The sequence below is a fragment of the Bombina bombina genome, chromosome 8 (assembly GCF_027579735.1).
Source record: "Bombina bombina isolate aBomBom1 chromosome 8, aBomBom1.pri, whole genome shotgun sequence".
Taxonomy (NCBI): domain Eukaryota; kingdom Metazoa; phylum Chordata; class Amphibia; order Anura; family Bombinatoridae; genus Bombina; species Bombina bombina.
The window spans coordinates 31,555,183-31,583,116 of NC_069506.1; the positions used below are offsets into that span (position 1 = coordinate 31,555,183).

The 27,934-nt window shown below is 42.8% G+C and overlaps 1 protein-coding gene across 1 annotated transcript in view; it reads left to right on the top strand.

The window, feature by feature from the left end:
* The window catches only part of ARHGEF10L (Rho guanine nucleotide exchange factor 10 like), a 278,910-nt gene that overhangs the window by 159,522 nt on the left and 91,454 nt on the right, over positions 1-27,934 (top strand). Inside the window, 7 exon segments of the mRNA XM_053690269.1 lie at positions 814-930; positions 1,882-1,974; positions 2,056-2,229; positions 19,814-19,959; positions 21,368-21,549; positions 21,697-21,812; positions 23,182-23,315. Coding sequence (XP_053546244.1) covers positions 814-930; positions 1,882-1,974; positions 2,056-2,229; positions 19,814-19,959; positions 21,368-21,549; positions 21,697-21,812; positions 23,182-23,315 — 962 coding nt within the window.

A 27,934-nucleotide genomic window follows, 5' to 3' on the forward strand; every position in this document is an offset into this window, starting at 1 on the left:
ATCTAGGTTATCCTGTTATCTATCTCTTCTGCTGAGGAAAATTAAAGACAAATATAAAACAGTCAATTAAAGAGACTGTAAAAACAAGGCTGTGTGGAAAACGTTAGTTACTTGACCAATTCTATATTCCACACAGCCTTGTTTGCACACTGTCTTTTATTGCATTTTGTATATGTCAATAATTGTCCTCAGCAGAAGAGATAGATGAGAAGAAATCTTCCAACATATACTTAAGTACTTTATAGAAGCTAAACCTTTATATTTATATCTTCAGTATTTAAACAACTAATATTATTATTAAACATAGATCTACATCATAATCTTAGGCTAATCTTTGCTTTGAATACATCATTGTATCTAGCATTTATTCCTGTTTAAAGGGACACTTAAATCAAAATTAAACGTTCATGATTCAGATAGAGCAGCAATTTTAAACAACTTTCTAATTTACTTCTATTAACAAAATGTGCACCGTGTTTTCATATTTACACCTTTTTGAGTCACCAGCTCCTACTGAGCATGTGCAAGAATGCACAGAATAAACGTATATGATTGGCTGATGGCTGTCACATGGTACATGTATGCATTTGTGATTGGCTGATGGCTGTCACATGGTACAGGGGGAGTGGAAATAAACATAACTTTTAAAATTGTCAGAAAAAAATCTACTACTCATTTGATGTTCAGACTAAGTGCTATTGCATTGTCTTGTTATCTTGCATTTGTTGATTATGCAAATCTAATGTGTTTACTGGTCCTCTAATATCCCTTTAATAAAGAAGCTACTGACTACATGATGTCCCCCTCTTTCAGTTTTCCAAGTCCATGGTGGTGGATGTATACAGCGAATATGTCAATAACTTCACCAACTCGATGAACGTGATCAAGAAAGCCTGCCTGACAAAGCCTGCGTTTCTGGACTTCCTGAGAGTGAGTAATGATCTGGTGTTTAATGATTCTGCTGCGTCTGCCATTTTCACTTCCCCATATTACTTTAGCTTTGTCTCTGCCTCTCTCCGGTGTTGTTTTTGGGGACAGTTTAATTTGATTCAATTATTTTATCATTTCTTGGGCTAAGAGAAAAGATTCCCCTCTTCTTGTGAAATACACAATGATTTACTTATTTTGGGAAGTGGTCTGCAACAGTAACACGCAGAAACATTCACTTTTAGTATCAACTTTTTGGGGATTCCTTCTGCAAAAATAAATAAACCAAAAGAAACATAAACTTAAACGAACATTACAGTCAAAAGGATAGAGAATGCAATTTTAAACAACTTTCCAATTTTATTTCTATTCAAAGCAAATTTGATAATTGAAATAAACTGGAAAGTAATTTCAAATTGCATGCTCTGTCTGAATCATAAATGTTTACTATTGACTTTACTGTCCCTTTTAATTTGGTGAAATATCCAAAAGACTCATATTTTTTCTATTATTTAATGAATATTATATTAACAGAATAGCCATGTTTAAATGGCGAGAAAACATCTTGTAATTTCCAGGTTCTTTTAGAGAATGCAAAGCTGCCTCTTATCTCAGTTTTTCACAGTGATACAGCTCTAGTTCATGTGTGTCATATATATAACATTGTGCATACTCCTGTGGAGTCAGCACTGATTGGCTAAAATGCAAGTCTGTCAAAAGAACTGAGATAAGGGGCAGTCTGCAGAGGCTTGGATACTCGGTAATCACAGCAGTAAAAAGTGTATTAATATAACTGTGTTGGTTGCGCAAAACTGGGAAATGTTTAAAAAAAGGGATTATCTATCTTTTTAAACTATACAAATTCTGGAGTAGACTGTCCCTTTAAGTCATGAAAGCTCAGGGATTTCATTTGTTTGATATTTAATTTGTGCTTTTCCCTCATATATTCTGAAGAAAAAGCAGACAGCTAGTCCAGACAGAGTCACTCTTTATGGGTTAATGGTGAAACCTATCCAGCGCTTCCCTCAGTTCATCCTACTGTTGCAGGTAATGCCCCCCTCTGTACCCTGCTCCTCTCTACACCCTGTAGGACCTTACACCTCTCATACTGCTTGTCTGTCTGTGCAGGACATGCTAAAAAACACACCGCGCGGGCACCCAGACCGCCTGTCGCTGCAGCTGGCGCTAACAGAGCTGGAGACGCTGGCGGAGAAGCTGAATGAGCAGAAACGTGCGGCCGATCAACTGGCAGAAATCCATCAGCTGTGCAAGAGCATCAGTGACCGTAGCTCTCTGTATAAGGTGAGACAATAAAGAAGTGACTTTTAGTTTCTGGTATATTTTGTCTATTGCCTCCTATTCTTATTTTCTGCCCCTGTGCCCCCTGTGCCCCTTCCTTACATTACTTTTGTCCCTGCTTCATTTTTTAGATATTCTTAGTTGTAGAAAAAGCAATGCACATGGGTAAACCAATCACACAAGGCTTCTATGTGCAGCAACCAATCAGCAGCTACTGAGCATATCTAGATATGCTTTTCAGCAAAGAATATCAAGAGAATAAAACAAATTAGATAATAGAAGTAAATTAGAAAGCTATTTAAAATGACATTCTCTTTCTAAATCATGAAAGAAAAAATGTGGGTTTCATGTCCCTTTAATGCTGCACGCTCCCTCCTTGTCCCTTTACACTGTCAGAAAAAAATGTGCAAAAATTTTACCTTTAGGGGTACAACAGCTTGTCACTGGGGCAGTACCCTCAAAGGTACAACCGCTGTACCCTTTAATATGGGTACAAATTGCTTCCCCTTGCAGATTGTACCTTTCAAAGGCAAATGTGTACCTTTGGTGACTAGATTGGACCTCAGTGCTATGGTTCCATAATGTACCCTTACAAATTGTGCAAATTTGGCCTTTTAAGGGTACTGCACCTGTGACAAGCCAGTTGTACCCCATGATGGCAAATTTGTACTCAACATAGTAATGCTGTTTCATCAAATTTATTATAAATCATTCAATTATGCATTCAACTTCTGTGTTCTTGTTTAAACAGTAATACAATAGCCACACTGCAGTTTGAGAAGTGTAGCCAAATAGTAGGTCCTAAGACTACTACTGGAATTCCTGAAAGAACCAGGAAACACAACCAGTTTCAAAAGGAGCTGCTCAAAATGATTTAATTCACTCTGTACTAGACTCTAACAACACCCTATTAAACTTAGGGTGACACGCCACATAAAACATAAATATATAGAAACCATATAGAAAACAACATAATGATAAAATATAACTCTCACGAAAGGAAGGGGAGTGATAAACTCAATGCCATACATTGAATTGTCACTCTATGCAAAATATATGCAAATTAGTCTATTTCCCCAGTATACATTTTGGTGATGAACGATCTACCAATAAATGGAGCTGTTGTGTTACACATGTCAAGAAACTTTCAACCAATAGATGACACTATGGCGTGTTAATCAATGTCCATGTATGTGACTGGGGAATGGTTACTATTTTATTTCAGGTTCTTAAACAGCTCTGGTTTATTTTATAAAATTTAAAATGAAATTTTTTCTTTGTAATTTAAGTTAATTTATTTGATTTACGTGTAAGAGTTATCATCTTGATGCTCTAAATATAAACATTGAAATGTTAAGTGCTTGTGTGCTATTTAGAACCAGCAACACAGTGTTATTGGAGATATGAGTTGTTAGGTATTTTTTTGTTGTCTTGCCCACTTCTTGCATATTACCAACAACCATTGAACATGAATTATTTTGCTGGTGACTGCCAGTTATGTGTTCATTGAATAATTGAGGTGCATAAATGATATTGACTTGCAGAGTTTGGCAGCCTTGAACCACCCACCCCATCAACCTTTTAGTCACACAAGTTATTTTACCTTTCTTTCATGTAATCGGCAAGAGTCCATGAGCTAGTGACATATGGGATATACAATCCTACCAGGAGGGGCAATGTTTCCCAAACCTCAAAATGCCTATAGATACACCCCTCACCACAGCCACAATTCAGTTTTACAAACTTTGCCTTCTATGGAGGTGGTGAAGTAAGTTTGTGCTAAGATTTCTACTTTGAAATGCGCTTCTCAGCATTGTTGAAGCCCAATTCCTCTCAGAGAACAGCGAATGTCAGAGGGACGTGACGGGAGTATCACTTATTTGAATACGATGATTTCCCTAACGGGGGTCTATTTCATAGGTTCTCTGTTATCGGTAGTAGAGATTCATCTCCTACCTCCCTTTTCAGATCGATGATATACTCTCAATTTACCATTACCTCTACTAATAACCGTTTTAGTACTGGTTTGGCTATCTGCTATATGTGGATGGGTGTCTTTTGGTAAGTATGTTTTCATTACTTAAGACACTCTCAGCTATGGTTTGGCACTTTATGCATTTATATAAAGTTCTAAATATATGTATTGTACTTATATTTGCCATGAGTCAGGTTCATGTATTTCCTTCAGAAGACTGTCAGTTTCATATTTGGGAATATAAACATTTTTAAGAAATTTATTTCTTACCTGGGGTTTAGTCTTTTTTTCAATTGACTAATTCTTGCAATTGCGGGTATTAGGCCCGCGGGTGCGTCAAATGCTAAACTTTATTGCGTCATTCTTGGCGCGAAATTTTTTTTGGCGCGAAAAAGTACGTTTATGACGCAATTTCGTCATTTCCGGCGTCATATGTGACGCCGAGACCTTTCACACGGCGGCGTCATTAGTGACGCAAGAGTGTAATTTCCGGTCATTTTTGGCGCCATAAAAGAGTTTACGTTACGTTGTGCGTCATACTTGGCGCAAAACTTTTTTCATTATTTCAATACCCCTTTTTTGTTTGTCTCTTGCTTTTTGCTTTCAGAGGCCTATGCTATTGCATTTTTTCCCATTCCTGAAACTGTCATATAAGGAAATAGATAATTTTGCTTTATATGTTGTTTTTTCTCTTACATTGTGCAAGATGTCCCAATCTGATCCTGCCTCAGAAGTTTCTGCTGGAACATTGCTGCCTGACATCGGTTCTACCAAAGCTAAGTGCATTTGTTGTAAAATTGTAAAAATTATTCCACCGAATGTCATTTGTAATAGTTGTCATGATAAACTTTTACATGCAGATAGTGTTTCCATCAGTAATAGTACATTGCCAGTTGCAGTTCCTTCAACTTCTAATGTGCATGATATACCTGTAAATTTTAAAGAATTTGTTTCTGATTCTTTTATGAAGGCTTTGTCTGCATTTCCACCTTCTAATAAACGTAAAAGGTCTTTTAAAACTTCTCATTTAGCTGATGAAATTTCAAATGACCAGCAACATAATAATTTATCCTCTTCTGATGAAGATCTATCTGAAACAGAAGATCCTTCCTCAGACATTGACACTGACAAATCTACTTATTTATTTAAAATAGAGTATAAAGAGAGTATAAATAGAGTATAAAGTAGAGTATAAAGAATAGCGTTCTTTATTAAAAGAAGTGTTAATTACTTTGGATATTGAGGTAACCAGTCCTATTGACGTTCAGTCTAATAAACGTTTAAAGGCTGTTTTAAAACCTCCTGTGGTTTCCCCAGGGGTTTTTCCCATTCCTGAGGCTATTTCTGATATGATTTCTAGGGAATGGAATAAGCCAGGTACTTCTTTTATTCCTTCTTCAAGGTTTAAAAAATTGTATCCTTTATCAATAGAGTTTTGGGAAAAAATACCCAAAGTTGATGGGGCTATTTCTACTCTTGCTAAACGTACCACTATTCCTATGGAAGATAGCACTTCCTTTAGGATCCTTTAGATAGGAAGCTTGAATCTTATCTAAGGAAGGCCTATTTATATTCAGGTCATCTTCTCAGACCTGCTATTTCTTTGGCTGATGTTGCGGCTGCATCAACTTTCTGGTTGGAAAATTTAGCGCAACACGAATTGGATTCTGACATATCTAGCGTTGTTCGCTTACTGCAACATGCTAATCGTTTTATTTGTGATGCCATTTTTGATATTATCAAAATTGATGTTAGATCCATGTCTTTAGCTGTTTTAGCGAGAAGGGCTTTGTGGCTTAAATCTTATAATGCTGATATGACATCTAAATCTAGATTACTATCTCTTTCTTTCCAAGGTAATAATTTATTTGGTTCTCAGTTGGATTCTATTATTTCAACTATCACTGGGGGAAAAGGAGTTTTTTGCCTCAGGATAAAAAACCTAAGGGTAAATCTAAGGCTTCTAACCATTTTCATTCCTTTCGTCAGAATAAGGAGCAAAAACTCAATCCTCCCCCCAAGGAATCTGCTTCCAATTGGAACCTTCCTCAAATTGGAATAAATCCAAGCCATTTAGGAAACCAAAGTCAGCCCCTAAATCCGCATGAAGGTGCGGCCCTCATGCCAGCTCAGCTGGTAGGGGGCAGATTAAGGTTTTTCAAGGATTTTTGGATAAATTCTGTCCAAAATCATTGGATTCAGAGCATTGTCTCTCAAGGGTATCGAATAGGATTCAGAGTAAGACCTCCTGTGAGAAGATTTTTTCTCTCACGCATCCCTGTAAATCCAGTAAAAGCTCAGGCTTTTCTGAAGTGTGTTTCAGACCTGGAGTCTTCAGGGGTAATCATGCCAGTTCCTCCTCAGGAACAAGGTTTGGGCTTTTATTCAAACCTATTCATTGTACCAAAGAAAAAAAAATTATTCAGACCAGTTCTGGATCTAAAAATTTTGAATCGTTATGTAAGAGTACCAACTTTCAAGATGGTGACTATAAGGACTATTCTGCCTTTTGTTCAGCAAGGACATTATATGTCCACAATAGACTTGCAGGATGCATACCTTCATATTCCGATTCATCCAGAACACTTTCAGTTTCTGAGATTCTCTTTTCTAGACAAGCATTACCAATTTGTTGCTCTTCCATTTGGCCTAGCAACAGCTCCAAGAATCTTTTCAAAGGTTCTGGGTGCCCTACTATCTGTAATCAGAGAACAGGGTATTGCAGTGTTTCCTTATTTGGACGATATCTTGGTACTAGCTCAGTCTTTACATACTGCAGAATCTCACACGAATCAACTAGTGTTGTTTCTTCGGAAACATGGTTGGAGGATCAATTTACCAAAAAGTTTCTTGATTCCTCAGACAAGGGTCACCTTTTTAGGCTTCCAGTTAGATTCAGTGTCCATGACTCTGTCTCTAACAGACAAGAGACGTTTAAAATTGGTTGCAGCATGTCGGCTCCTTCAGTCTCAGTCATTCCCTTCAGTGGCTATGTGCATGGAAGTTTTAGGTCTCATGACTGCAGCATCGGACGCGATCCCCTTTGCTCGTTTTCACATGAGACCTCTACAGCTTTGTATGCTGAATCAATGGTGCAGGGATTATACAAAGATATCACAATTAATATCCTTGAATCCCAATGTACGACACTCTCTGACATGGTAGATTGATCACCATTGTTTGGTTCAAGGGGCTTCTTTTGTTCACCCAACCTGGACTGTGATCTCAACAGATGCGAGTCTTTCAGGTTGGGGAGCTGTTTGGGGATCTCTGACAGCACAAGGGGTTTGGAAATCTCAAGATGCGAGATTACCAATAAATATTTTAGAACTCCGTGCAATTTTCAGGGCTCTTCAGTTCTGGCCTCTGCTAAAGAGAGAACCGTTCATTTGTTTTCAGACAGACAACATCACAACTGTGGCTTATGTCAATCATCAGGGTGGGACTCACAGTCCCCAAGCTATGAAAGAAGTATCTCGGATACTTGCCTGGGCGGAATCCAGCTCCTGTCTAATTTCTGCGGTGCATATCCCAGGTGTAGACAATTGGGAGGTGGATTATCTCAGCCGCCAGACTTTACATCCAGGGGAGTGGTCTCTCCATCCAGATGTGTTTTCTCAGATTGTTCAGATGTGGGGGCTTCCAGAGATAGATCTCATGGCCTCTCATCTAAACAAGAAACTTCCCAGATACCTGTCCAGGGATGTTCAGGCGGAAGCAGTGGATGCACTGACACTTTCTTGGTGTTATCATCCTGCTTACATCTTCCCGCCTCTAGTACTTCCAAGAGTGATCTCCAAAATCATCATGGAACAATCTTTTGTGTTGCTGGTGGCTCCAGCATGGCCACACAGGTTTTGGAATGCGGATCTGGTGCGGATGTCCAGTTGCCCGCCTTGGCCACTTCCGTTACGGCCGGAACTACTAACTCAAGGTCCATTTTTCCATCAGGATCTCAAATCATTAAATTTGAAAGTATGGAAATTGAACGCTTATTTCTAAGTCTTAGAGGTTTCTCTGACTCAGTGATTAATACTATGTTACAAGCTCGTAAATCTGTCTCTAGAAAGATTTATTATAGAGTTTGGAAGACTTACATTTCATGGTGTTCTTCTCATAAATTCTCCTGGCATTCTTTTAGAATTCCTAGAATTTTACAGTTCCTTCAGGATGGTTTGGATAAGGGTTTGTCTGCAAGTTCCTTGAAAGGACAAATCTCCGCTCTTTGTGTTTTATTTCACAGAAAGATTGCTATACTTCCTGATATTCACTGTTTTGTACAGGCTTTAGTTCGTATTAAACCTGTCATTAAATCAATTTCTCCTCCTTGAAGTCTTAATTTGGTTCTGAAGGCTTTACAAGCTCCTCCATTTGAGCCTATGCATTCTTTGGACATTAAACTACTTTCTTGGAAAGTGTTGTTCCTTTTGGCTATCTCTTCTGCTAGAAGAGTTTCTGAGCTATCTGATCTTTCTTGTGAGTCTCCTTTTCTGATTTTTCATCAGGATAAGGCAGTTTTGTGGACTTCTTTTACATTTTTACCTAAGGTTGTGAATTCTAACAACATTAGTAGAGAAATTGTTGTCCCTTCCTTATATCCCAATCCTAAGAATTCTTTGGAGAGATCCTTACATTCTTTGGATGTGGTAAGAGCTTTGAAATATTATGTGGAAGCTACTAAAGATTTCAGGAAGACTTCCAGTCTATTTGTTTTATTTTCTGGTCCTAGGAAAGGTCAGAAGGCTTCTGCTATTTCCTTGGCTTCTTGGTTGAAACTTTTGATTTATCAGGCCCCGCCTCAGAGAATTACAGCTCATTCTACTAGATCAGTCTCCACTTCATGGGCTTTTAAGAATGAAGCTTCAGTTGATCAGATTTGAAAAGCGGCGACTTGGTCCTCTTTGCATACATTTACTAAATTCTACCGTTTTGATGTATTTGCTTCTTCGGAAGCAGTTTTTGGTAGAAAAGTTCTTCAGGCAGCTGTTTCAGTTTGATTCTTCTGCTTTTTGATTTAAGTTTTTTTCTTTCAAAAATGAAAATAAACTTATTTTTTTTTGGGTTGTGGATTATTTTTTTCAGCGAAATATGGCTGTTTTTATTCCCTCCCTCTCTAGTGACTCTTGAGTGGAAGACTCCACATCTTGGGTATTGATATCCCATATGTCACTAGCTCATGGACTCTTGCCAATTACATGAAAGAAAACATAATTTATGTAAGAACTTACCTGATAAATTAATTTCTTTCATATTGGCAAGAGTCCATAAGGCACACCCTTTTTATGGTGGTTATGATTTTTTGTATAAAGCACAATTATTTCCAGATTTCCTTTGTTGATGCTTTCTACTCCTTTCTTTATCACCCCACTGCTTGGCTATTCATTAAACTGAATTGTGGGTGTGGTGAGGGGTGTATTTATAGGCATTTTGAGGTTTGGGAAACTTTGCCCCTCCTGGTAGGATTGTATATCCCATATGTCACTAGCTCATGGACTCTTGCCAATATGAAAGAAATGAATTTATCAGGTAAGTTCTTACATAAATTATGTTTCTTGGGGGGATTAAATGGTACAGACATGGACCCTTTGACAGTTGGAAGCATATTTGTACCTTATTTACCCCTAAATGGCAAATATTGGTTCCTTAAGGTGTAATTATGATCCACTGAGGGTACAACTACAGCAGTTGTACCCTATGGCCTAGATTTAGAGTTCGGCGGTAAAAGGGCTGTTAACGCTCCGCGGGTTTTTTTCTGGCCGCACCATAAATTTAACTCTGGTATCGAGAGTTCAAACAAATGCTGCGTTAGGCTCCAAAAAAGGAGCGTAGAGCATTTTTACCGCAAATGCAACTCTCGATACCAGAGTTGCTTACGGACGCGGCCGGCATCAAAAACGTGCTCGTGCACGATTCTCCCATAGGAAACAATGGGGCTGTTTGAGCTGAAAAAAAACCTAACACCTGCAAAAAAGCAGCGTTCAGCTCCTAACGCAGCCCCATTGTTTCCTATGGGGAAACACTTCCTACGTCTGCACCTAACACCCTAACATGTACCCCGAGTCTAAACACCCCTAACCTTACACTTATTAACTCCTAATCTGCCGCCCCCGCTATCGCTGACCCCTGCATTACACTTTTAACCCCTAATCTGCCGCTCCGTAAACCGCCGCCACCTACGTTATCCCTATGTACCCCTAATCTGCTGCCCTAACATCGCCGACCCCTATGTTATATTTATTAACCCCTAATCTGCCCCCCACAACGTCGCCGACACCTGCCTACACTTATTAACCCCTAATCTGCCGAGCGGACCTGAGCGCTACTATAATAAAGTTATTAACCCCTAATCCGCCTCACTAACCCTATCATAAATAGTATTAACCCCTAATCTGCCCTCCCTAACATCGCCGACACCTACCTTCAATTATTAACCCCTAATCTGCCGACCGGAGCTCACCGCTATTCTAATAAATGTATTAACCCCTAAAGCTAAGTCTAACCCTAACACTAACACCCCCCTAAGTTAAATATAATTTTTATCTAACGAAATAAATTAACTCTTATTAAATAAATAATTCCTATTTAAAGCTAAATACTTACCTGTAAAATAAATCCTAATATAGCTACAATATAATTTATAATTATATTATAGCTATTTTAGGATTAATATTTATTTTACAGGCAACTTTGTAATTATTTTAACCAGGTACAATAGCTATTAAATAGTTAAGAACTATTTAATAGTTACCTAGTTAAAATAATAACAAATTTACCTGTAAAATAAATCCTAACCTAAGATATAATTAAACCTAACACTACCCTATCAATAAAATAATTAAATAAACTACCTACAATTACCTACAATTAACCTAACACTACACTATCAATAAATTAATTAAACACAATTGCTACAAATAAATACAATTAAATAAACTAGCTAAAGTACAAAAAATAAAAAAGAACTAAGTTACAGAAAATAATAAAATATTTACAAAGATAAGAAAAATATTACAACAATTTTAAACTAATTACACCTACTCTAAGCCCCCTAATAAAATAACAAAGCCCCCCAAAATAAAAAATTCCCTACCCTATTCTAAAATACAAATATTACAAGCTCTTTTACCTTACCAGCCCTGAACAGGGCCCTTTGCGGGGCATGCCCCAAGAATTTCAGCTCTTTTGCCTGTAAAAAAAAACATACAATACCCCCCCCCAACATTACAACCCACCACCCACATACCCCTAATCTAACCCAAACCCCCCTTAAATAAACCTAACACTACCCCCCTGATGATCTTCCTACCTTGTCTTCACCATGCCAGGTTCACCGATCCGTCCTGGCTCCAAGATCTTCATCCAACCCAAGCGGGGGCTAGACATCCACTGAAGAAGTCCAGAAGAGGCTCCAAAGTCTTCCTCCTATCCGGCAAGAAGAGGACATCCGGACCGGCAAACATCTTCTCCAAGCGGCATCTTCTATCTTCTTCCATCCGATGACGACCGGCTCCATCTTGAAGACCTCCAGCGCGGATCCATCCTCTTCTTCCGACGACTAGACGACGAATGACGGTTCCTTTAAGGGACGTCATCCAAGATGGCGTCCCTCGAATTCCGATTGGCTGATAGGATTCTATCAGCCAATCGGAATTAAGGTAGGAATTTTCTGATTGGCTGATGGAATCAGCCAATCAGAATCAAGTTCAATCCGATTGGCTGATCCAATCAGCCAATCAGATTGAGCTCGCATTCTATTGGCTGATCGGAACAGCCAATAGAATGCGAGCTCAATCTGATTGGCTGATTGGATCAGCCAATCGGATTGAACTATATTCTGATTGGCTGATTCCATCAGCCAATCAGAAAATTCCTACCTTAATTCCGATTGGCTGATAGAATCCTATCAGCCAATCGGAATTCGAGGGACGCCATCTTGGATGACGTCCCTTAAAGGAACCGTCATTCGTCGTCTAGTCGTCGGAAGAAGAGGATGGATCCGCGCTGGAGGTCTTCAAGATGGAGCCGGTCGTCATCGGATGGAAGAAGATAGAAGATGCCGCTTGGAGAAGATGTTTGCCGGTCCGGATGTCCTCTTCTTGCCGGATAGGAGGAAGACTTTGGACCCTCTTCTGGACTTCTTCAGTGGATGTCTAGCCCCCGCTTGGGTTGGATGAAGATCTTGGAGCCAGGACGGATCGGTGAACCTGGCATGGTGAAGACAAGGTAGGAAGATCATCAGGGGGGTAGTGTTAGGTTTATTTAAGGGGGGTTTGGGTTAGATTAGGGGTATGTGGGTGGTGGGTTGTAATGTTGGGGGGGGGTATTGTATGTTTTTTTTTACAGGCAAAAGAGCTGAAATTCTTGGGGCATGCCCCGCAAAGGGCCCTGTTCAGGGCTGGTAAGGTAAAAGAGCTTGTAATATTTGTATTTTAGAATAGGGTAGGGAATTTTTTATTTTGGGGGGCTTTGTTATTTTATTAGGGGGCTTAGAGTAGGTGTAATTAGTTTAAAATTGTTGTAATATTTTTCTTATCTTTGTAAATATTTTATTATTTTCTGTAACTTAGTTCTTTTTTATTTTTTGTACTTTAGCTAGTTTATTTAATTTTATTTATTTGTAGCAATTGTGTTTAATTAATTTATTGATAGTGTAGTGTTAGGTTAATTGTAGGTAATTGTAGGTAGTTTATTTAATTATTTTATTGATAGGGTAGTGTTAGGTTTAATTATATCTTAGGTTAGGATTTATTTTACAGGTAAATTTGTTATTATTTTAACTAGGTAACTATTAAATAGTTCTTAACTATTTAATAGCTATTGTACCTGGTTAAAATAATTACAAAGTTGCCTGTAAAATAAATATTAATCCTAAAATAGCTATAATATAATTATAAATTATATTGTAGCTATATTAGGATTTATTTTACAGGTAAGTATTTAGCTTTAAATAGGAATTATTTATTTAATAAGAGTTAATTTATTTCGTTAGATAAAAATTATATTTAACTTAGGGGGGTGTTAGTGTTAGGGTTAGACTTAGCTTTAGGGGTTAATACATTTATTAGAATAGCGGTGAGCTCCGGTCGGCAGATTAGGGGTTAATAATTGAAGGTAGGTGTCGGCGATGTTAGGGAGGGCAGATTAGGGGTTAATACTATTTATGATAGGGTTAGTGAGGCGGATTAGGGGTTAATAACTTTATTATAGTAGCGCTCAGGTCCGCTCGGCAGATTAGGGGTTAATAAGTGTAGGTAGGTGTCGGCGACGTTGTGGGGGGCAGATTAGGGGTTAATAAATATAACATAGGGGTCGGCGATGTTAGGGGTAGCAGATTAGGGGTACATAGGGATAACGTAGGTGGCGGCGATTTGCGGTCGGAAGATTAGGGGTTAATTATTTTAAGTAGCTTGCGGCGACGTTGTGGGGGGCAAGTTAGGGGTTAATAGATATAATACAGGGGTCGGCGGTGTTAGGGGCAGCAGATTAGGGGTACATAAGTATAACGTAGGTGGCGGTCGGCAGATTAGGGGTTAAAATTTTTAATCGAGTGGCGGCGATGTGGGGGGACCTCGGTTTAGGGGTACATAGGTAGTTTATGGGTGTTAGTGTACTTTAGGGTACAGTAGTTAAGAGCTTTATAAACCGGCGTTAGCCAGAAAGCTCTTAACTCCTGCTATTTTCAGGCGGCTGGAATCTTGTCGTTAGAGCTCTAACGCTCACTGCAGAAACGACTCTAAATACCGGCGTTAGGAAGATCCCATTGAAAAGATAGGCTACGCAAATGGCGTAGGGGGATCTGCGGTATGGAAAAGTCGCGGCTGTAAAGTGAGCGTTAGACCCTTTAATCACTGACTCCAAATACCAGCGGGCGCCCAAAACCAGCGTTAGGAGCCTCTAACGCTGGTTTTGACGGCTACCGCCGAACTCTAAATCTAGGCCTAAGTGTTCACAAACGGACCCCAACCGTAAACTTTTTCTGACAGTGTACTTGCTCTTGTTCCCCTGCCCACTACTTGTGCCCCTGTATGCTTTTGTTCTCCTGCCAGCTCCTTGTTCCTCTGCCTGCCTGTTGTCCCCCGCCTGCTCTTTTTCTCTCGGATTGCTCTTGTTGCCCAGTCTGCTATTGTCCCCGTGACTGCTCATTAACTCTCTTGTTCCCCTTTCTGCTCCTTGTATCTCTTATTGCTCTTGTCTTCTGCCTGCTATATGTCCTTCTGCTTGTTCTCCTACCTGTAATTATCTCCTGCAGATTCCTTGTCCCTCTACTTGGTTCTGTCTCCCTACCTGCACCTGCCTTTCACCTTTGTTCCCTCTTCCTGCTGCTTGTTCCCTCTGCCTGCTGCTTGTTCCCTCTGCTTGCTGCTTGTTCCCTCTGCCTGCTGCTTGTTCCCTCTGCCTGCTGCTTGTTCCCTCTGCCTGCTGCTTGTTCCCTCTGCCTGCTGCTTGTTCCCTCTGCCTGCTGCGTGTTCCCTCTGCCTGCTGCTTGTTCCCTCTGCCTGCTGCTTGTTCCCTCTGCCTGCTGCTTGTTCCCTCTGCTTGCTGCTTGTTCCCTCTGCTTGCTGCTTGTTCCCTCTGCCTGCTGTTTGTTCCCTCTGCCTGTTCTCCTACCTGTAATTATCTCCTGCAGATTCCTTGTCCCTCTACTTGGTTCTGTCTCCCTACCTGCACCTGCCTTTCACCTTTGTTCCCTCTTCCTGCTGCTTGTTCCCTCTGCCTGCTGCTTGTTCCCTCTGCCTGCTGCTTGTTCCCTCTGCTTGCTGCTTGTTCCCTCTGCCTGCTGCTTGTTCCCTCTGCCTGCTGCTTGTTCCCTCTGCCTGCTGCGTGTTCCCTCTGTATGCTGCTTGTTCCCACTGCCTGCTGCTTGTTACCTCTGCCTGCTACTTGTTCCCTCTGTATGCTGCTTGTTCCCTCTGCCTGCTGCTTGTTCCCTCTGTCTGCTGCTTGTTCCCTCTGCCTGCTGCTTGTTCCCTCTGCTTGCTGCTTGTTCCCTCTGCTTGCTGCTTGTTCCCTCTGCCTGCTGTTTGTTCCCTCTGCCTGCTGTTTGTTCCCTCTGCCTGCTGCTTGTTCCCTCTGCCTGCTGCTTGTTCCCTCTGCCTGCTGTTTGTTCCCTCTGCCTGCTGTTTGTTCCCTCTGCCTGCTGCTTGTTCCCTCTGCCTGCTGCTTGTTCCCTCTGCCTGCTGCTTGTTCCCTCTGCCTGCTGTTTGTTCCCTCTGCCTGCTGCTTGTTCCCTCTGCCTGCTGCTTGTTCCCTCTGCCTGCTGCTTGTTCCCTCTGCCTGCTGTTTGTTCCCTCTGCCTGCTGCTTGTTCCCTCTGCCTGCTGCGTGTTCCCTCTGCCTGCTGCGTGTTCCCTCTGCCTGCTGTTTGTTCCCTCTGCCTGCTGCTTGTTCCCTCTGCCTGCTGCTTGTTCCCTCTGCTTGCTGCTTGTTCCCTCTGCTTGCTGCTTGTTCCCTCTGCCTGCTGTTTGTTCCCTCTGCCTGCTGTTTGTTCCCTCTGCCTGCTGCTTGTTCCCTCTGCCTGCTGCTTGTTCCCTCTGCTTGCTGCTTGTTCCCTCTGCTTGCTGCTTGTTCCCTCTGCCTGCTGCTTGTTCCCTCTGCCTGCTGTTTGTTCCCTCTGCCTGCTGTTTGTTTCCTCTGCCTGCTGCTTGTTTCCTCTGCCTGCTGCTTGTTTCCTCTGCCTGCTGCTTGTTCCCTCTGCTTGCTGCTTGTTCCCTCTGCCTGCTGTTTGTTCCCTCTGCCTGCTGTTTGTTCCCTCTGCCTGCTGCTTGTTCCCTCTGCCTGCTGTTTGTTCCCTCTGTATGCTGCTTGTTCCTTCTGCCTGCTGCTTGTTCCCTCTGCCTGCTGTTTGTTCCCTCTGCCTGCTGCTTGTTCCTTCTGCCTGCTGCTTGTTCCCTCTGCCTGCTGCTTGTTCCCTCTGCCTGCTGTTTGTTCCCTCTGCCTGCTGTTTGTTCCCTCTGCCTGCTGCTTGTTCCCTCTGCCTGCTGCTTGTTCCCTCTGCCTGCTGCTTGTTCCCTCTGCCTGCTGCTTGTTCCCTCTGCCTGCTGCTTGTTCCCTCTGCCTGCTGCTTGTTCCCTCTGCCTGCTGCTTGTTCCCTCTGCCTGCTGTTTGTTCCCTCTGCCTGTTCTCCTACCTGTAATTATCTCCTGCAGATTCCTTGTCCCTCTACTTGGTTCTGTCTCCCTACCTGCACCTGCCTTTCACCTTTGTTCCCTCTTCCAGCTGCTTGTTCCCTCTGCCTGCTGCTTGTTCCCTCTGCCTGCTGCTTGTTCCCTCTGCTTGCTGCTTGTTCCCTCTGCCTGCTGCTTGTTCCCTCTGCCTGCTGCTTGTTCCCTCTGCCTGCTGCGTGTTCCCTCTGTATGCTGCTTGTTCCCACTGCCTGCTGCTTGTTACCTCTGCCTGCTACTTGTTCCCTCTGTATGCTGCTTGTTCCCTCTGCCTGCTGCTTGTTCCATCTGTCTGCTGCTTGTTCCCTCTGCCTGCTGCTTGTTCCCTCTGCTTGCTGCTTGTTCCCTCTGCTTGCTGCTTGTTCCCTCTGCCTGCTGTTTGTTCCCTCTGCCTGCTGTTTGTTCCCTCTGCCTGCTGCTTGTTCCCTCTGCCTGCTGTTTGTTCCCTCTGCCTGCTGCTTGTTCCCTCTGCCTGCTGCTTGTTCCCTCTGCCTGCTGCTTGTTCCCTCTGCCTGCTGCTTGTTCCCTCTGCCTGCTGTTTGTTCCCTCTGCCTGCTGCTTGTTCCCTCTGCCTGCTGCTTGTTCCCTCTGCCTGCTGCTTGTTCCCTCTGCCTGCTGTTTGTTCCCTCTGCCTGCTGCTTGTTCCCTCTGCCTGCTGCGTGTTCCCTCTGCCTGCTGCGTGTTCCCTCTGCCTGCTGTTTGTTCCCTCTGCCTGCTGCTTGTTCCCTCTGCCTGCTGCTTGTTCCCTCTGCTTGCTGCTTGTTCCCTCTGCTTGCTGCTTGTTCCCTCTGCCTGCTGTTTGTTCCCTCTGCCTGCTGTTTGTTCCCTCTGCCTGCTGCTTGTTCCCTCTGCCTGCTGCTTGTTCCCTCTGCTTGCTGCTTGTTCCCTCTGCTTGCTGCTTGTTCCCTCTGCCTGCTGCTTGTTCCCTCTGCCTGCTGTTTGTTTCCTCTGCCTGCTGCTTGTTTCCTCTGCCTGCTGCTTGTTTCCTCTGCCTGCTGCTTGTTCCCTCTGCTTGCTGCTTGTTCCCTCTGCCTGCTGTTTGTTCCCTCTGCCTGCTGTTTGTTCCCTCTGCCTGCTGCTTGTTCCCTCTGCCTGCTGTTTGTTCCCTCTGTATGCTGCTTGTTCCTTCTGCCTGCTGCTTGTTCCCTCTGCCTGCTGTTTGTTCCCTCTGCCTGCTGCTTGTTCCTTCTGCCTGCTGCTTGTTCCCTCTGCCTGCTGCTTGTTCCCTCTGCCTGCTGTTTGTTCCCTCTGCCTGCTGTTTGTTCCCTCTGCCTGCTGCTTGTTCCCTCTGCCTGCTGCTTGTTCCCTCTGCCTGCTGCTTGTTCCCTCTGCCTGCTGCTTGTTCCCTCTGCCTGCTGCTTGTTCCTTCTGCCTGCTGTTTGTTCCCTCTGCCTGCTGCTTGTTCCTTCTGCCTGCTGTTTGTTCCCTCTGTCTGCTGCTTGTTCCCTCTGCCTGCTGTTTGTTCCCTCTGCCTGCTGTTTGTTCCCTCTGCCTGCTGCTTGTTCCCTCTGCTTGCTGCTTGTTCCCTCTGCCTGCTGTTTGTTTCCTCTGCCTGCTGCTTGTTTCCTCTGCCTGCTGCTTGTTCCCTCTGCCTGCTGCTTGTTCCCTCTGCCTGCTGCTTGTTCCCTCTGCCTGCTGCTTGTTCCCTCTGCCTGCTGCTTGTTCCCTCTGCCTGCTGTTTGTTCCTTCTGCCTGCTGTTTGTTCCCTCTGCCTGCTGCTTGTTCTCTCTGCCTGCTGTTTGTTCCCTCTGTATGCTGCTTGTTCCCTCTGCCTGCTGCTTGTTCCCTCTGCCTGCTGCTTGTTCCCTCTGCCTGCTGCTTGTTCCCTCTGCTTGCTGCTTGTTCCCCCAGCAGACAGAGGGAACAAGCAGCAGGCAGAGGGAACAAGCAGCAGGCAGAGGGAACAAGCAGCATACAGAGGGAACAAGCAGCAGGCAGAGGAAACAAACAGCAGGCAGAGGGAACAAGCAGCAAGCAGAGGGAAAAAGCAGCAGGCAGAGGGAGCAAGCAGAGGGAACAAGCAGCAGGCAGAGGGAACAAGCAGCAGGCAGAGGGAACAAGCAGCAGGCAGAGGGAACAAGCAGCAAGCAGAGGGAACAAGCAGCAGGCAGAGGGAACAAGCAGCAGGCAGAGGGAACAAGCAGCAGGCAGAGGGAACAAGCAGCAGGCAGAGGGAACAAGCAGCAGGCAGAGGGAACAAGCAGCAGGCAGAGGGAACAAGCAGCAGGCAGAGGGAACAAGCAGCAGGCAGAGGGAACAAGCAGCAGGCAGAGGGAACAAGCAGCAGGCAGAGGGAACAAGCAGCAAGCAGAGGGAACAAGCAGCAGACAGAGGGAACAAGCGGCAGGCAGAGGGAACAAGCGGCAGGCAGAGGGAACAAGCGGCAGGCAGAGGGAACAAGCGGCAGGCAGAGGGAACAAGCGGCAGGCAGAGGGAACAAGCGGCAGGCAGAGGGAACAAGCGGCAGGCAGAGGGAACAAGCGGCAGGAAGAGGGAACAAGCAGCAGGCAGAGGGAACTTTACAATTGAATGTTTTATCAGAATTATGAAAGTTAAATTTTAACATCCATGTCTGTCCCTTTAAAGTCTGCTCCGCAACAGTAATGCACTACTTGAGCCTAAGCCAATGACAAGAAGCGCATGTGCACAGCTAGCCCCCAGTAGTTCTTTGCCTCTCCATAGCCTATCTAGGTGTTAATAAACAATACCTAGAGAACTAAGTCAATTTGATTATAGATATGATTTGAAAAATCCTTTGAAAACGATTTGCTCTGTCTGAACCACAAATGCTTACGTTTGACTCTCACGTCCCTTTAATATATTTGATGAATAACTGTTGTTTAAAACATATTGCATGAATAAAATTCCCTATTATTCTCTGGTGTTTTTTTACTATGCCTTTAAGAGATGAGTAGGCTTTAGTTAAACCCCGTAGGGACGAACATAAGAACTGTAGAAGCTATTAGTGGAAAAAGCCCTTAAATGATCAAATTTGCTTTGTTCATGTTATTTTATGTTGAAGAGATATCTAGATAGGTAGCGTGCACGTGCCTGAAGTACTACATGGCAGGAAAGAGTGCTGCCATATAGTGCTCTTGCTTATATATAACATTGTTGCAAAAATGCTGCAATATAGTGCTCCAGACACGTGCACAGTCCTGAGCTTACATCCCTGCTTTTCAACAAAGGAAAACAAAACAAATAAAATCAATGGGAGAGTTGTTCAAAAGGATATGTTTTATCTGAACCATGAAAACATTTTTTGGGTTTTTTATATCCTTTTAAATGAAAAGTGCAAAACCTGTAAGTTTTTTCTGTGTACCAGCACAGAACAGCCAGCAGATGGCAGCATCATGACCTATTTTCAGCTATGGCTTTGCTATTGTATGTGGGATGATTTCCTTTTCTTGTGTGAATGTGCAGCTAATAGCCGTTTTTATTTTTTGTTGCAGAGTTTGAATGACGGTCAGCATCAGCTTCTGCTTTGTGAGACATTCACTGAGATGGTGTATGGGGAACGAGGTCAGCTCTTAAAATCCAAGGAACGCAGACTTTTCCTGCTAAATGATGCACTTGTGTGCGCTAACATCAATTTCAAGTGAGCGCTACTAAGAGTACTATGGTGGTGAATTGATTTTTTTGTCCATTACTGGGGAAGAATGGTCAGCAAAATGATGTTTATTTGGTATTACATTTTAGAGAAATAACTAGATGAAGTACAGAGTATTACATCTAGCGTTAGAGATTTTTATTTTTAAACAACGCCCTTCTTTTACTATGTGTTTAACCCCTACTAAAATGATTAAACATAGTCAAAGTTGTACTCCTGAAACACCGGTATTCTGCACCAGATGAACATATTGCTGGTGACTGGAGCATACACGTGTATGCCTGCTCCTAATTGGCTTTCTAGCTGTGTCCTTATCTGGAGTGGAACAGAAGTAAAACTTTGACCATGTATTTAACACCTTTGCTAAAGCTTTGTAAAGCTAAAGTAAAAAAAAACTTAAAAAAATAAATAAATAATAATAAAAGGCTCTAAAGACATTTTTTTGATACACACAATGTTCCTTTAAAGTTTTGGACAAAACATTATAGTTAAAAATATTGCAACACAGTTGATTAAGTAGAAATTTGTTACAGAAGTTTAAATGAAAACATTTGAGTATTAGAACATTGAAGATTAGAGTGGTGCAGGTTTAGGATGATGCAAATTGTACTTAGTGTTTATGAGAAACATAATAAAGTTTTATATATTTTTTTTCATAAATGTCCAAGTCCCTCCCTCATTTAACCACCTCTCCCTAATAGTACCTTTCCCCTCCCTCCTTCCCCCTCCCTGCCACTGTCAAAAAAAAAATTCTGCAGTGTAGCGGTCCCACCTGCTCCCGCCACCTTCCAGCGATGGTCCAACCACCCACCTCCCTCCCTCCCACGCCACCTCCCTCCCTCCCACGCCACCTCCCTCCCACGCCACCTCCCTCCCTCCCACGCCACCTCCCTCCCTCCCACGCCACCTCCCTCCCACGCCACCTCCCTCCCTCCCTCCCACACCACCTCCCTCCCTCCCACGCCACCTCCCTCCCTCCCTCCCACGCCACCTCCCTCCCTCCCACGCCACCAACTTGTCTATTTGCACTAATCCATAAGGCCTTGCGCCCTTTCTCGAGCAGTTGGACATGTGCCACTAATCCTTAAGGCCTTGCGTCTTTTCATGCACAGTCAGACACGCGCTCAGTCTGTCACTGATCGCCGGACATTGATCCTTACCGCCAGGTATGTTTGTCACGTGCTGCACTGTCTACTGCACATGACTGCATTGGACAAATATACCTGACCTTTTATAATATAGGATGATTTGAGTGTTATAATGAGCTATTCATAGCAGTAACCCTTCCCCTAACAGTATTTTGGTTAATCTGGATTATTTGGTTGCAGGAAACACTGTGTATTTCTCAAAGATAAATTGACTTGAAACATAAGCATTTTTGTTTTTGCTTTTCTAGGGGTCAGCCAGAAATTGGTAATTTAGTGCCACTTGGTCCACGATATGTTCTCAAGTGGAATTCCTCCTTAACCCAGCTACAGGTAGCAGAATTTGGGCAAGAACACAGTCTCTATGAGAAAGAGATTCCAACAGGACAACCAGCATCAGGGAAGAGACCACTCCCCTCAGGCGCATCACACAGTGAGTCTTTTCATAGGGAACCTCTCATGTTGTGTGCTATATAACTTTTATCAGAGTTATTTACCTGGTTTCTATCTTTCTCCTCTCTATCCCTACATGCAGAACCTAGGTAATATATCTCCTAGTAAAACATTCTTATCTTTCTAGGTAAAATATCTATGGGCTCCCCACGTCTCTACCAAGAACTCCAGGACCTCAAGAAAGACTTTGAGGTTGTGGAGCACATCACACAGTTGATAAGTACACTGCAGGGCACGTATCAGGTAGAATCTTGTTTGTCTGTGATACATGGTCATGTGACTATTCTGTCCTATGTTACAGCGATAGCTCAATACATTGTGTATTGCTGCGTCAGGCACTAGTAGTATGCAGCATTACTCTTGTTTCCTTAAAGGGACACTAAACCCAATTTTTTTCTTTCATGATTCAGATAGAGTAGCAATTTTAAGCAACTTTCTAATTTACTCCTATTATCAGTTTTTCTTCATTCTCTCGATATCTTTATTTAAAAAGTAGGAATGGCTTAGGAGCCATTTTTGGTTCAAAACTTGGGTTACGCTTGCTTATTGGTTTGCTAAATGTAGTCCCAATAAGCAAGCGCTATCCAGGGTACTGAACCAAAAATGGGCTGGCTCCTAAGATTTACATTCTTGCTTTTTAAATAAAGATAGCAAGAGAACGAAGAAAAAATGATAATAGGAGTAAATTACAAAGTTGCTTAAAATTGCTGCTCTATCTGAATCATTAAAGAAAAAAATTGGGTTTAGTATCCCTTTAATACATTGTTTAACCTTTGGCAGCAAAGCAGATAAATCATTGCTTTGGATAATTTTTACCTTGTGTCCTTATTTTGCTATTATTTGGTTATTGGGATGTTATTGTTTCCCAAAGCTACTTAAGTACATTTAAAGGGACATTCCAGCCAAAACTAGAATACCCACTAGTGCATTTCAATTTTGAATAAAAGCATGTTTGGTAATATACATGTACTAGCAAAAATACTTCAAGTAAAAGCTATAACTTTTTAAAGAGTGTACTTAAGTATGCTCCTTGCACCAGCATTTTAGACCCAGACTAAGGTACTAGTATAATCTACTAATGACTTTACATCATTGCTGATATGATAAAAGCCCCACTGCAACTCTGAGCAGCTGCTGTGTTTCAAATCTTGGTGCACTGAGAATATCCAGCTATGCTTCACATGCACGTGCAGAGAAAAATGTTTACACTAAAACAGTGATAACGTTTACTAGAAGCATTTTGTCAATACACGTATATTGTAAATTTGTTTCTATTCAAAGATGTAATTCATCTGTGTGCATTTCTGTTTTGACCGGAATGTCCTTTTAAAAGATGAACTATTTTGAATTAAAACAGTTCAATGTAATTGATTAGGTCCCATTTATTATCTTGCTATAACATGACTTATTGCTATGTGTACTTTGCCTCTGTCTTTGGGTGCACATTCTCTAATTATCCAGTAATCTGCTATTAGACTCTTTATTCACCTGGCACTTAGTATGAACAAAGGATCGCCATTTGCACATCTTTGTGTTTAATGTTGCTTTATTTATAACTAATGACCCACTTACGTTTGGCCGGTTGTCCTGTACCCCCCTTTGCTTATCCCAGAACCTGAACATGACCGTGGCTCAGGATTGGTGCTTCGGCCTTCAGAGACTCATTCGGCTTAAAGAGGATGAGATCCAGTCTGCCAACAAATGCCACCTGCGTCTTCAGCTCCAACTGCCAAGGAAATCTGACAAGTAAGTTCCGAGCCTTAAGGCTAAAGAGGAGCGCAGAGGGCTCAAGGTCTGTGTTAATACAGCAGGTGCAGATATTGTCTTTTACCCAATTCCCCACAACAAATGAATATTGTACTTGTGAAATGATGTTTATTTCTCTTGTAAGGTGTATCCAGTCCACGGATTCATCCATTACTTGTGGGATATTCTCCTTCCCAACAGGAAGCTGCAAGAGGATCACCCACAGCAGAGCTGTCTATATAGCTCCTCCCCTAACTGCCTCCTCCAGTCATTCTCTTGCAGCTCTCGACAAGGGAAGTAGCTAGAGAGATGTGGTGCATTAATGTAGTTTATCTTCAATCAAAAGTTTGTTATTTTCAAATGGTACCGGAGTTGTACTATTTTAGCCTCAGGCAGAAAGTTGAAGAAGAGTCTGCCTGTGGTCTTTGATGATCTTAGCAGGTTGTAACTAAGATCCACTGCTGTTCTCAACATAACTGAAGAGATGGGTAACTTCAGCTGGGGGAATAGCGTGCAGGGTCTCCTGCTCTGAGATATATGCAGTTTTAAATTTTTCTAGAGAAATGATATGCTAGAAAATGCTGACAATACCAGATTTATTTAAGGTAAGCCTGATTACAGTGATTTAATAATGACTGGTATCATGCTTGCTGTAAAGGGTAATATTTTTATTATTTACTCACATTACTGAATAGATATAACGTTTGCTTGAAGGTGTATGAACGTTTATTACATATTGGTGATAAAAATTTATTCTGGGGCCCAGTTTTTTCCACATGGCTGACTAGATTTTGCCTAGGGATAGTTTTTTAAGGCCCTCTTACTGTGAGTACAGGTTGGGAGGGGCCTATTTTCGCGCCTAAATTGCCCATTAGTTTTTGCAGTTTGAGACATCCAGCTTCCATGAAGGAGTCCCCTGAACATTTAGGACCTCTCTAAATGGTTTTTGTGCCTTCCAAAGTCATTGTATGGGCAGGTAGGGCCACAGTAGAGCTGTGGCAGTTTGGTGTGACTGTTTAAAAACGTTTATATCGTTTTTTTGATCCGGTTTTGAAACTAAGGGGTTAATCATCCATTTGCAAGTGGGTGCAATGCTCTTTCAGCCTATTATACACACTGTAAACATTTCGTAAGATTTACTGCTTTTTTTCACTGTTTTAGCAGTTTCTGTGATTGTTTTTTTCTCTTAAAGGCACAGTACCGTTTTTATTTTTTGCTTGTTCACAGTTATTAAAGTGTTTTCCAAGCTTGCTGGTCTCATTACTAGTCTGTTTAAACATGTCTGACATAGAGGAAACTCATTGTTCATTATGTTTAGAAGCCATTGTGGAACCCCCTCTTAGAATGTGTACCAAATGCACTGATTTTACTATAGATTACAAAGACCATATTCTGGCTTTAAAAAATTTATCACCAGAAGTAATTGACAAGGAGGAAGTTATGCCGTCTAACTCTCCCCACGTGTCAGATCCTATAAATCCCGCTCAGGGGACGTCTAGTACATCTAGCGCGCCCATTGCGTATACCTTGCAAGACATGGCGGCAGTTATGAATCATACCCTTACAGAGGTATTATCTAAACTGCCAGGATTGCAAGGAAAGCGAGACAGCTCTGGGACTAGAATAAATACAGAGCTCTCTGATGCTTTAGTAGCTATCTCTGATACACCCTCACATTATACTGAAGCTGAAGCAGGGGAGCTTCAATCTGTGGGTGATTTTTCTGATTCAGGGAAGATACTTCAATCTGATTCTGATATGTCTACATTTAAATTTAAGCTTGAACACCTCCGCGTATTGCTCAGGGAGGTTTTAGCAACTCTGGATGACTGTGACACTATTGTAGTCCCAGAGAAATTATGTAGATTGGATAAATACTATGCAGTACCTACTTACACTGATGTTTTTCCAATCCCTAAAAGGTGTTCTGAAATTATTACTAAGGAATGGGATAGACCAGGTGTACCGTTCTCTCCCCCTCCTGTTTTTAAAAAGATGTTTCCTATAGACGCCGCTACACGGGACATATGGCAGACGGTCCCTAAGGTGGAGGGAGCAGTTTCTACTCTAGCTAAGCGTACCACTATCCCTGTCGAGGACAGTTGTGCTTTTCTAGATCCAATGGATAAAAAATTAGAGGGTTACCTTAAGAAAATTTTTATTCAACAAGGTTTTATTCTCCAGCCTCTTGCATGCATTGCCCCAGTCACTGCTGCCGCGGCTTTCTGGTTTGAGTCCCTAGAGGAGGCTCTACAGGTTGAAACCCCGTTGGAAGATATTATTGACAAGCTTAGGGCCCTTAAGCTAGCCAATTCATTTGTTTCTGATGCCGTTGTTCATTTAACCAAGCTAACGGCTAATAATTCAGGTTTTGCTATTCAGGCGTGTAGGGCGCTATGGCTTAAATCCTGGTCAGCTGACGTGACTTCAAAGTCTAAACTTCTCAACATTCCCTTCAAAGGACAGACCTTATTCGGGCCTGGACTGAAGGAGATAATTTCTGTCATCACTGGAGGAAACGGTCACGCCCTTCCTCAAGACAGGTCCAACAAATTAAGGACCAAACAGTCTATTTTCGGTCCTTTCGAAACTTCAAGAGTGGCGCAGCTTCAACTTCCTCTAACAAAAAACAAGAGGGAACTTTTGCCCAGTCTAAGCCGGTCTGGAGACCTAACCAGGCTTGGAACAAGGGGAAACAGGCCAAAAAGCCTGCTGCTGCCTCTAAGACAGCATGAAGGAGCAGCCCCCGATCTGGAAACGGATCTAGTAGGGGGCATACTCTCTCTCTTCGACAAGCTTGGGCAAGAGATGTCCAGGATCCCTGGGCATTGGAAATTGTGTCCAAGGGTTATCTTCTGGAATTCAAAACCTCTCCCCCAAAAGGGAGATTTCATCTCTCACTTTTATCTGCAAACCAGATAAAGAGAGAGGCATTCTTACATTGTGTTCAAGACCTTCTAATTATGGGAGTGATCCACCCAGTTCCGCAGGAGGAACAGGGTCAGGGCTTCTATTCAAATATGTTTGTAGATCCCAAGAAAGAGGGAACATTCAGACCAAATTTAGATATCAAGATCTTAAACAAATTTCTCAGAGTTCCATCCTTCAAGATGGAGACTATTCGAACCATCCTTCCTATGATCCAGGAGGGTCAATATATGACTACCGTAGACCTAAAGGATGCTTATCTTCACATCCCGAAACACAAAGATCATCATCGTTTTCTCAGGTTTGCCTTTCTAGACAGGCACTACCAGTTTGTGGCTCTTCCCTTCGGGTTGGCCACGGCACCAAGAATCTTTACAAAGGTTCTAGGATCCCTTCTAGCGGTCCTGAGGCCGCGGGGTATAGCAGTAGCCCCTTACTTAGACGACATTCTGATATAGGCGTCGACTTTTCAAGTTGCCAGGTCCCACATGGACATTGTTCTGGCATTTCTGAGGTCCCATGGGTGGAAGGTGAATGAAGAAAAGAGCTCTCTATCACCTCTAACAAAAGTTTCATTCCTAGGGACTCTGATAGATTCGGTAGAAATGAAGATTTACCTAACGAAGGCCAGATTGTCAAAACTTCTAGACTCTTGTCGTGTTCTTTATTCCACTTCTCGTCCTTCAGTGGCTCAGTGTATGGAAGTAATCAGTTTAATGGTAGCGGCAATGGACATAGTACCGTTTGCCCGCCTACATCTCAGACCGCTGCAACTTTGCATGCTCAGTCAGTGGAATGGGGATTATGCAGATTTGTCCCCACTACTAAATCTGGATCAAGAAACCAGGGATTCTCTTCTCTGGTGGCTATCTCAGGTCCATCTGTCCAAGGGGATGAGCTTCCGCAGGCCAGATTGGACTTTAGTAACAACAGATGCCAGCTTTCTGGGCTGGGGTGCAGTCTGGAACTCCCTGAAGGCTCAGGGCTCGTGGACTCAGGAGGAGGCTCTCCTTCCAATAAACATTCTGGAATTAAGAGCGATATTCAATGCTCTTCAGGCTTGGCCTCAGCTAGCTGCGGTCAAGTTCATCAGATTTCAGTCGGACAACATTACGACTGTAGCCTATATCAATCATCAGGGGGGAACAAGGAGCCCCCTGGCAATGTTGGAGGTTTCAAAGATAATTCTATGGGCAGAGGTTCATTCTTGCCATCTCTCAGCTATCCATATCCCAGGAGTAGAGAACTGGGAGGCGGACTTTCTAAGTCGGCAGACTTTTCATCCGGAGGAGTGGGAGCTCCATCCGGAGGTATTTGCCCAGCTGATTCAACTATGGGGCAAACCAGAACTGGATCTCAGGGCGTGTCGTCAGAACACCAAACTTCCTTGTTACGGGTCCAGGTCAAGGGATCCCCAGGCAGCGCTGGTAGATGCTCTAGCAGTGCCCTGGTCCTTCAGCCTGGCTTATGTGTTTCCACCGTTTCCTCTGCTCCCTCGGCTGATTGCCAAGATCAAGCAGGAGAGAGCTTCGGTGATTTTGATAGCGCCTGCGTGGCCATGCAGGACTTGGTACGCAGATCTGGTGGACATGTCATCCTTTCCACCATGGACTCTGCCACTGAGGCAGGACCTTCTACTTCAAGGTCCCTTCAAACATCCAAATCTAATTTCTCTGCGTCTGACTGCTTGG